Source organism: Rhipicephalus microplus, chromosome 1 (genome assembly GCF_043290135.1).
Source record: "Rhipicephalus microplus isolate Deutch F79 chromosome 1, USDA_Rmic, whole genome shotgun sequence".
Classification (NCBI taxonomy): domain Eukaryota; kingdom Metazoa; phylum Arthropoda; class Arachnida; order Ixodida; family Ixodidae; genus Rhipicephalus; species Rhipicephalus microplus.
In genome coordinates this window covers 200,356,105-200,367,043 of record NC_134700.1, presented here as the reverse complement: position 1 = coordinate 200,367,043, position 10,939 = coordinate 200,356,105, and the positions used below count along the sequence as shown (strand labels likewise).

The 10,939-nt window shown below is 42.1% G+C and overlaps 1 protein-coding gene across 2 annotated transcripts; it reads right to left on the bottom strand.

The window, feature by feature from the left end:
- Positions 1-683: 683 nt before the first annotated feature.
- Positions 684-10,672, bottom strand: LOC119159728 (lanC-like protein 2). 2 transcript variants are annotated; one of them, XM_037412569.2, is made up of 10 exons: positions 10,537-10,672; positions 10,120-10,199; positions 9,811-9,931; positions 8,583-8,790; positions 7,701-7,848; positions 6,123-6,263; positions 4,979-5,161; positions 3,090-3,266; positions 1,019-1,091; positions 741-953 (listed from the first exon to the last, which is right to left on the bottom strand). In XM_037412569.2, the coding sequence occupies exons 2-10, from the start codon at positions 10,195-10,197 to the stop codon at positions 874-876; spliced, it is 1,209 nt and encodes a 402-aa protein (XP_037268466.2). In that variant the 5' UTR covers positions 10,198-10,199; positions 10,537-10,672; the 3' UTR covers positions 741-873. The 2 variants fall into 2 exon arrangements, with proteins under 2 accessions (XP_075746392.1, XP_037268466.2); XM_075890277.1 differs by lacking the exon at positions 1,019-1,091 and having other exon boundaries at positions 684-953.
- Positions 10,673-10,939: the final 267 nt, after the last annotated feature.

Below are 10,939 nucleotides of genomic sequence, written 5' to 3'. Positions count from 1 at the left end.
CTGCTGAGATTATTGATGAAAAATTTACTGAGAAGAATTTTATTTTGAAAGAATAAAACTTTAAAATATATGTAGGCTTACCAATTCAGTTGAAAGCACACCCCACAATCAATTTTATTGAAATGAAATTAAACTTTCAAAAACAAAGTACAAGATTTCTATAGGTTCACCCTTTTAGTAAAAAAAAATACACCAATGATCAACTATTACTGAAATGAGACAAATGTTTCAAAATTGAAAAACTAACCTCCAAAAGCTTACCATTTGGTTACCATTTTGGTCTCAAACACACCGATCTCTTTACTGAAACGGGAAATATGTTTCAAAAACTTAAAAACAGACTTCTAAGGTCTATAAGCTTACTATTTCAGTTGAAAATACACCAATGATTGACTTTATGGAAATGAGAAGAATGTTTTAAAAATACAAAATAGATTTGCAAAGGCTTAGCACTACGTATTTCGGTTGAAAATGTAGCAATGATCAACTTTATTGAAACTGGAAGCATGTTTCAAAAGCCAAAAAAAAGGAGAAGCTTTCCAAAGACTACGGCTTACCATTTTAATTAAACCATCAGCTGCGCAGATGTTGCAAAACTGATGGTTAAAAGAAAAGAAAATGGGGGTACCATTACAATGCTGTCAGCCAAATACAAATGCACACGAAAGATGCAGTGGACTTGTGTACACAAGTGCTGCTCAATGCCACTCAGTATCAGTAATTCGACAAGAGCCGTCACGTTCCTCATTTCTTGGTGTTTCACGCACCACAAGAATTTTTATTCCTCCACTTTTCGCAAGCAATGGCACCATAAGACAATTACGTTTAGATGAGCTGTTGTAGCGGAACACACACCATGATGCAGATGGAACTTCAGAGAAGCTGGAAAGCGGGGAATGCAGACTTTTCTGGCTCCAGCATGTCGGCCATGAAGTAGATAGTGCCTGCCATGCCTGTTCGGGAAAAATGAGTTCATCGGTAACTTGCAATGCAGCACGCGAAGAAAACCTCATCTCACCTTCAAAGAGGGAGAATGGTCTGTCTGCGATGCGGCACTGGTGATGCCCATAGTCGAAGCACCATTCGCAGAACTGCATTACACGGGCATTTCTTCCATATTTGTGCACAATTGAACCACAACACAGTCTGTAGAGACAAAATGCTACTGTTTGGCAGCAGCCAAGAGGTGTTATGTAAGTTCAAATTATACATTACACAAAGCTAGAACATTTATGATGAGCCTAATGCTGCAAAAGTTCTGTCTTGTACAAACAGCACTTTGAGTAAGTCGCTGCTGGCTCATTCATGCTCAAGTTCCACATGGAAAGCGTTTTGTGGTGCGTTTTGTTCAATGCTACAAACTTATCAGCAACGGAATGGAAGAACTCTGTGTCACTGTTTCGACATAACATGCCAAGAAACATACAGGAGAGTGGGTGCTATGTATATCATGGCACAACTGGGACATTCTGGCATAACTTGTGCAGAGATGGCTTGAAATTGAAACATAATTTTGTGTGCATCCAACAATGTCACAGCACTCAGTCCAATGGTTCATTAACTAGGCCTTAATTTGCTATCATTTGCTATCGTACAACATATGTCTTATGACCTTAACCAATGCTGTTCTAACAAAGCTGGATAAAAAATGACCTAATATATTCACAAGATGAGAGCAATATTTAATAGCATTGCAATCAAATGAGAATTCACGGGTGGCAGTCGACCACGTGGATTTGTGCATGAGTACCTCTTTCTGTACATATCACTCACTAAAGATCCCAATCACGCGAGGGAAAATTACGAAAGAATTTATGGCAGACATCACCAATGAGACCACTAGCAGACTACCACATTACTCGCACATTATTATATTACTAGCAGACTACCACATACCATCAGAAATAAATGTGTGTAATCGAAGCGTCCTAATTTATAGGGCAAAAAGCTACTTGGAGAAGCTTGAGAACAAGTTAATGATGGTGTAACAAGTAATGAAAGAAATAACGTTAGAAGTACATTGAGACAGCAGTGTGTGGGTAGAGAGAGAGAGAACAATAGCATCTGGTTTGCTACTCTGCACTAAGGGGAGGGCAAAGAAATAGGAGAAGGAAAGTGAAAAGAAAGCTAGACAAGCAAAAAAAAAAAGCGAGTGTGTTATAGCCTATTCAACAGGCCACTACAATGTAAAAAGTTGAATAGAGCCCTGACTGACTTTCTGGGTGAAGACGGATCGTGTCGGCATTCGAGCACCAATCATTCTTACAAGGGTCTGTCACCAAGGCGGGCTAACGCAGCAGATGGTGGCAGTCTGTGCATGCTGTAGCGACGGCAGTGACAAAGAACATACTCTATCATTTCATTGCTACCGCAATGATCGCAAGCACCACAGCCTTCCATGTCGATATAGAAGGGCAAAATTTTGTGAAAGCGACACTAAGCCACAGTCGGCTTGGTATTGCACCATCATTGCTGACATAAAGAAGAAACAGAGCATTGGAAGGCCTGAGATGTGCGAGCTTGGCGATATTGTTATAGAGTGCAGCTCTTAGGTACCCGTCCCTGGGTCGAGCAATGTCCCTCCTCCCCTCTTGTACGCATCTAGCCACACAGCACTCTGAATGCTGAATTACTCTAAAAGGTTCCCCATCAGCACACAAGCCAGGAGATCTTTCACGGTGCTTGTTCAACCGGTTGTGGCGACAGACGAGGGGCAATGCTCAAGACAGTGACGGGGCCTAATGTTTGCATTCTAAATTGGGTATCGAACGACATATTAATTTACGACAGGCAATCGTTTATTATACTGGGATCTAAAAAAAGGGAAGCACAGTCAAGGCTGGCAGAGAACTGTGAGAATTTGCATTTCAGCAGACACAAATAGATTGATGATCATGAATTAGCTAAATAATTACTGCTATTTCTTCAATGAGCAGAATTGCACTACAGGACATAACATTGTTTTTTGAAACATTTTAAACGGGCTACTTTGTGAGCGTATACGTACAACAAAATAAATGAATGAAAGCTCAGCTAAAGCTAATGCACTGGAGCCTACACGACAGCAATCACCAGCCACACGACTTCACCTTGGCTGCCCGGTGGAGGTACTTGCAGTCTCGTGTGACCTGGTACATTCGCAGGAAGGCATAACCGTTGCCCGCTGTACCATGGCAAATGCCATAGCCTTTCTTCAGGATGCCACGTTGCCAGATGACATCAGCACATTTCTTGGCCTGCTCCAGGTAGCGGGTCTCCTTGAACACCTGCGCAAACATGCAAAGCCCAGTGCAGTCGCTGAGACTAACATGCAGGAAAAGCATCCCTACAAATCCGAAGACATCACTGAGTCTTGTAGCTGATATGACGTGGTCACAGGAAAAGACAAGACATTGAAATAAATGCCGTTGCCAGTTGCAAGCAGAAGCCAAGATGTCCGACATTCAAGTGTAACATATCAATAATGAAAGTGCCGTGTTATGGTGACGGGACATGTTGTTTCTAAAAAATGTCATCACACGAAATAATGGAAAGTAAGCTCGGTGCTTTCTACTGCATTGTTAACACTGCATAAATGTAGCACTACATTAAGGAAGCACGGTGCAGAGTATCTTCCAAGAACAAATAGAGCATTAAGTAATTATTTTTCACCAAAACGCACATGTACTAGGCTTGTGCAAATATATGAATGCTTCAAAAATTAGAAAGAATAACACAGTATTTGAATTCGTTTCGAATCAAATTTAAGTTATTGAAAGTTTCAAATTATTCGAGACGAACAAATAGTTACAAATAAATCCACATGTAACACTCTGTAAAAGTGGTTTCACTGTAGTGGAGGAGTGCTATGCCATGAAAACATCTCTTCACGTGTAGGTAAATTCGCGTGGTTTCAGTGCAGTGAAGTGGTGCTGAGCCGTGAAAACACATATCCGAAAGAAATCCACACTGCCGCAAAACTTTATTTCAAGGTTAAATGAAGATATTGCCCTTACATCGATTCCGTTCTGTTCTAACTGTTTTGCTGTGGTGCGGTTGAGGTCCAAATTCCCTCGACCACTCCATATCAATAAGTTCTGCAGTTCAAAAGCTCATTGTACTGAATTACATGTTCTAAATATAGCAAATTTTAAAACATAGCATATTTTACATGCTATCACTTTCGTTATACTGAAAGTCGTATCTTGCTACTATTCAAAGTTGCTTCCACTTCCTTTGATGCAAAAAAAAAAAAAATGGCATTTGCATAGGCCTTGTTTCAATTTTTCAAAATATTGAACAGGTTAGTTTGGTCGTGACAAATATGCCCATTTCCCTTTATAACATGTGATATACATAATTCAAATTTGATTCTAAATTATTTGACCAAAACTACTATTCGCACAAGCCTAATACATACATTTGTAGACTCATGCATATAGCCAACACATACAATTATCGCATTCAAAAAGAAATAAATAAACATCTTAGCATTAATGTGCACAAAGAACTGGGCACAACATTATTTAGGCCTGTATTAACCTCTTCCCAACCAGATAAGATGGGAAAAAACAGTGCTGAACGCACAGTAGTAACAAAACGACAAACAAGACGCTGATGTTTGTCAGCATCTTGTCTGTCGTTCTTTTACTGCCCCGCGTTCAACACCATTTGTTCCCATTTTATGCATATACTACCAGCCCAGTTAGGGCCACTAGTGCATCTCAACCAGTGCGGATGAAGTTTTGCAGAAGAGGGAACTGCACCTTAATATATAGTAATGTTCCTAAGCAGTCTCCGAACCAGTCTTCTCAACGTGCCGTGATGACAGAACGAACAATCGGTTCTCAAGCAAGTTCTCATGAGAAGAGTCACTGAGGAGCATCATGGAAGCTCATTAGTGCCTTTACAATATAGTGGCTGGGCCATTAGCTCCCAAAAATGGATGCTGTACGAGCTGTGTAACAACAATAAAGAAGAGGGATGAGATCAGACGCACTAAGTGTGCTAAAAGCAGCAAGTGGATGGTGCCGGGAGCCCCGTGGCACCAGTGCACAAGCTTGTCGGTGCTGCTTCCAATCGAAGAAGGGTAGTTGCCAGATGGGTACTGAAGTCCAGCCAGCCAGTCGATGCTTGGTTTCACAAGCCTGGTCAGCTCAGCTTCGGTAAGCACAGACCGCACCTAGAGGCGAGAAGATGTCCCGTAAATTGATGCCCCGTCAAAAATGCCAAGTCATTTGGGGTACTGGTGTCTTTCTCCTACTAATGGCTAATGCAACTTGACTATTTTAAGCAACAACTGTGTAGGTGAGAACATGCTTGACTGTCGATGTGGTGCAAGATAATATATCGGTCCTACTAACCAGTAAATTTGAAACACTGAAGAAATTAAGCTAAGGCCATTTCAACAAGAGATTAAATGAAAAAGTAAGGACATCTTGCATAATATGCCAGTGCCTTGCTTTAGCTCAAGGAATCCAACAGCAATAAAAATGTTAATCTATAACAGTACACGGTTTACACTACTTCGGTTCAGGAGTGAATGATAAAAGTTTCTAGGATCAATCAGGAAAATTTGGCCTCAAACCCCACTTTCTGATATGCTGTAACGTCAACGCAACCCTTGAACGTATACGTGGACCCTCGATGAAAAGTACCAGTGAGGGGGGAGTGGTCAAGTCAGTCATGTGGGGGTTTACAACCCCCAACTGTCCTCCCTCCCCATCATTGTGCCACTGCTTCTTGTCTTCGCACACTTTTTCATAATGCACTTGGAACTTCATGTTAAGAACAGCAGAACAGCACCACTAAGTCTTTTTTCATACTAAAAAATAAGATACAAGATCTGCACGAAGGTCAAATATGGTTTACTCAGCCTTCGTAGATACTAAAGCTCACCAGCCTACTGGTCTAGAATGCCGACACAAACAAGACCGCACAACTTTTCACTTGTTTTTTCAAATTGTGGAACTGTATTTCCATGCCAACTGTAACATCGGCAATTACTATGCAAAATAAATCATGCAAGCGAAATACAACACACATACCCGAGAAAAATCCTTTGCAAAGCAATTTTGAAAGTGCATGATTTGCATTTTCAATAGGCGCTGAGTGCAATAGTTAAGAAAGGATGAAAGGCATACCTGCAGCAGCATGTAGAAGATGCCCGCCAGACCATGGGCAGCACCAAGGTAAAAGGAATCGTGCCACTGGTACATAAGTGGGCTGCGGCTTTTCTCCTCAGCCGACAGCTGTTGGCCCGAGGACAGGACAGCTTGCACCACCTGTTCACACCACAATAGGTCACAGTACACCACTATACACATGAAGGCGAAAAATTCGTGAACATGGGGCATCATTAGTGCTCGTGCTTTAAATATTCGAGTATCCATCTCCCCCGAACGTCTGTCTTTGTTTGGACTATACACATAGGACACATGTAAGCTGTGAAAAACTAATAGGAGCAATGCACTGCTGAGCCATTCACCTCTATAGCCAAGTGTGCAGAACCTAGCACATCTTTTGTGAAATGTGAAACAGTCACTCTTCAAGTCACACAGTCACACGAGGCCACACTTCAAGGTTAAATGTACATATTACCTTCACCTCAATCATTTTTAAGTTTAGAGCATGTTATATGGGCTTACGTCCTCCAACTAAATGAATTTTTAAAATGTGACGTATGGTACCAGCTATAAATTGTACTCTCCTGCTCTACAATTCTTGTTACTATTCAAACCAAATGACATTCACACATGCCTAGTTCCAATTAAAAATATAATGCTAGTTAGTAGGGCCATGACAAAAATGCTCATTTTTTTTTACTATCATGAGATACATACTATTCGAACCATTCAATTAGAAATTATTCGACCAAATCAATTTTTGTTTCAAACCTCAATCTTACTTTATGCCCATCCCTACAACGTTTATAAAACTTGTTTCAAAAACAACCAAAAAGAGCTTAAAGGCCCATATCTCCCTGTAAAAAGGCCCAGTAACACTTTTCAAAGTAACCATCTAACGGCTTTATTGAAGAAGTTCATTGCCTCACGAACAGACTACCACACAGATTTTGAGTCCCTCATGTACCAGAGGAGTAACAGGGGTTCGTCGCACGCATGAAGCGCTTTCTTTTTTCGTAGCAGCAAGGGCACTGAAAGCTATGCCAGGAAGGCGATGACAAAAGGGCAACAAACTACATCTGTTTGTCAGCACGTGTCAAGACCCTGAGCACTTTTTTTTTTTTCGTCTAACAAGCAGCTTACATTCAGTGTGATCGCAATCACGTGCATGGCACAACTTCGCGGCTCAAAATGTTCAAATCAGTCAATGGTCATGAACATTGGGTTTATGGCATCACTTGTCAAGAGCAAAACGAGCGATTTCTAGCTGACTTCTATAACTTTCAGGCCGCCTGCTGCTCGATAACGTTTGGCTCACACGTTCTCAACTACCCATCAGCAGCATTTTCTGACAATGCTCATAAAGTTCTCTGGGGCTCCTTTAAGTTATGAAAGATGCCTCGCTCTGATAGTTGGATCCATCTAAATGTACAAGCTGTTTTGACATGCACTGGAAACCACACATAACAGCTTCTTTTTATAAGCACTGTTGACAAGGGCATAGGATTATATGGTAAACATCAAAGTAGTATGATGTAAATAAACATGTAGGGCCAAGCTAGAGTACATGCAGAAAGTACTTAAGCAGTGCCTTACATTTCTGATAAGGCCATCATCAACAGCAGTCGGTGACACGTGCTTACGAACATACAGCAAAGCATAAAGGTAGCCAACTCGACCATACAGCAACTCATCAGGAATGTCGGAGGTAGAGGACACCACATATTTCGCTAGGCCCACAAGCCTGCATTTTAAAGAACAATACAAGTTACAAATAAACACAAACTGTGCAAAACCAAACATCACAAACAAATCTTTTAAATGAATATTCAATAAGGAATATGGTAACAGTAACATGCAGCTGAGACAGTCACACTGAATTAGTGCACACACGAGAGCAGAAAAGCATCACCACCATGCCAATGCGGTGCCTCCAGTGTTGTCGAACCTGTGTGATGTTAACCGCAAAGACGCCTATATATCACTGGATCATAACAACACAATATTTGATCTACAATCTATGTGGCAGCAGTACAGTGCTATTAATGTGCACGTCCTGAGATAATAACAGGGCTGATCTGTGAGCACCTTAATATGCTAGGATAGCCAATTAAAATTAAATATAGAATGACAATAAAATGAGAAACAATATACGATAGAAAAAAAATGCTGAGAGATGTTGAAGCTCATAGATAGTATGCCTGTTAAAATTACTTACCAAGTTTTCAAGTTCATGGCTGAATTGACTTGCAGTGGCTGGACATCTGGAATCTCATTGCTCGCCAGGCATAGGTTAAAAGTTACTCGTATAATGTTCATGGTGCTAGTATATTTTGTGCATTAGCAAAATACTGTTCGCACATCACAAGGCTTGCACATCTGCTGCCTATTGTTTTTTTTTATTATTCTTGGCAAAGGTCATCTACCTTACTTTAATGTTCAATGCACTTTTCAGCACTGAAAAGCACCAATAAGTACCTTTTAATCAGAGTGTGCGAGTCCTGGGACCTTCCAAGACGATTGTAGAGGTCAGCTCCAGTAGCCAGGGGCCCTGGGTCACCACAAAGGAAGGAGAAGCGACGCTCCTTCAGGTTTGAAAGCTGTCTTTCCACCAATGGCAGTGCCCGATTCAAGTAAGACGTGTCTTGCAGGACGTCAGACAGGCGCATGTACATAAGAGCCACACCTGCATATGAGCAGTACAGAGTGATATGTTAGCAAACATAACACTGAGCCCTATCTTCAGAAGCGATGACAGGTTGGTGCACTGGTTACACAGTTGCGTGTGTACCAATTGACGCGTGATGTGTCCAGTCTATCCTTTGCGGAAGCCACAAAAGCTCCAAGAAAAGCCCAAGAGAAGGATGCATGTCAACTGGCAGCATACATACCACAACGACATAAGCCATGCCACCAAATCAGAGTCTCCCATTTCTCGGTAAAGTGTATTACTGGGACCCTAGGCATGCATGTGTAATGCACATACAGTGCAACGAAGAATTACCAATAGCTGCCATGCCATAATTACAAATACCACACACCCTACATGCATCTCTCACAGGCAGTTTTAGTACTGCATAGCAAGCATGGTAGACTGAAGCAAGCTGCTCTGCCTTCCATGTCATAACAACATGTCTCACAAAATTTTTCATTTCATTTGCTCCTTCACAACGCCTTTGTATAGGGGGTTGTAAGTGACGTAATCTGCTTGGGGCGCTAGCGGTATTCGCCCCCATCTCTGTACTCCTTGGTGGTGCAGATGCTCTCTGATGGTGCGCTTAATCGGTTCTGTCGAAACGGCGAGCAGCGACGAGAGGCTGTGTGTGTGACAGTATGCATGACGCTGCAGTGTGTACGAATAGAGTGTGGTTGAGTACGCGGAAACCACTAAGATGGACGATCCGATGCTGGTGCCATCTCGGGGGTCCCGCCCCCGTGCAATCCCCCTATATACATAAGGTGTCTTCTCAAAGCACTGTTTGAGTGCATTATAAATAGATGTGACATCCTAACTATAGACTCTCTATCTCAATGAACAGTGCTGTCTAATATTACATCAAGCGGAAATGATAACAAAATAATGGGATGTGATAAATACAAAAGACACAGCACTGTGTTCCTCATCCTCAAACCTTATCTTTTTTAATTCCTCCCCCCCCCCCCCCTCTCCTCCTGGCCACAAACAGAATTAAGCGCGTGCATTTACCTGTTGTGCCTGTGTAGACCGAAGAATCTGACCAATCGGTGCGTTTCGAGAGGTTGCGTTCCAAATCTCGAAGGCGGTCAGCAATGTTTCTCTGAATGTCATTCTGAAACTCTTGCGTCCACTGCAATAAGTAGGAACTACTGAATAACAAGGAAGCGCTTCAAAGTTGAAAAATGACATGCGTGTGGTACCAAGAAACAAAACCCCGAGAAAAAAAAAAATGTGTGTAGAGCCCTAGCGGTCCGAGCTCCCCCGGTGCGTGAAATAGGCGCATGCACCTGATAGAAAAGCGAAACTGCATACACTTACCCTGCCATCAGAAAGCACCACATCCGACTTCCCGGCATGATAGTCGCTGAATTCGTTTTCAAACGCCCGATCACTCATGCCTGCGAATCCAAAGATTCTCCGGATAATATTTAGGCAAATACCACAGTCAAATACCATACTTTTCCCGCGTTCGAATCGCGCACAGATCCAGGTACGAAAACGGGCACGAGCTACGCATCCTGAGATACAGCAGAGGATAAAAAAAAAACTACTACAATCATTGTTACTATTTTAGTTATCAGTCAGAACAGCCAATAAATGCGTAAACGAGCCGCACAGTCAGGGACGCTTCGCCGGCGTAAGGCAAGCATTCGTCAGGTGTTGACGCTGAATGCTTATATTTCAAGTAATTATCGATCGAATGCGACACAGCACCGATACACAGTTGAAGCTTACCGCCAATATCTGCTGCAGCCACACGAACAAAGCGCTGACCGAACGTCTACGGCGAAAATTACACCAGCAACCCCATATCTTCCCGAACGAAAACCAAACCACAAGCGGCCAGACGTCAAAATAAGCGTTATTTTTGCTTGTTGCTGTTCTGGTGGTAGGTCATTTAATGATAGTGATGCGCAAGATGCCTTCAAGATGCAATCTCTGAATCTTTAAAAACACAGCTGCATTTGCCTATAATGTTATGGACACGATTGCGGTTATGGCAAACTAACATTACAGGCATATAATATGCCTATAATAACGTTAACTTATGTCACGGCGCAAGCGCGCGTGTTTTAAATCATTCGTTTCCTACAATGGGGAACTCTATGGATCAAGGAACTGCAGCATAGGGGTCGCC

Excerpts from the sequence above, each read along its gene's own strand:
- LOC119159728 (XM_075890277.1), bottom strand. The coding sequence starts at position 10,197 with ATGAGTGATCGGGCGTTTGAAAACGAATTCAGCGACTATCATGCCGGG. Across the intron at positions 7,849-8,582 it reads TCGCACACTCTGATTAAAAG|GCTTGTGGGCCTAGCGAAAT; the intron begins GTACTTATTGGT and ends TTTAAAATGCAG. Across the intron at positions 5,162-6,122 it reads TCTTCTACATGCTGCTGCAG|GTGCGGTCTGTGCTTACCGA; the intron begins GTATGCCTTTCA and ends TCTCGCCTCTAG.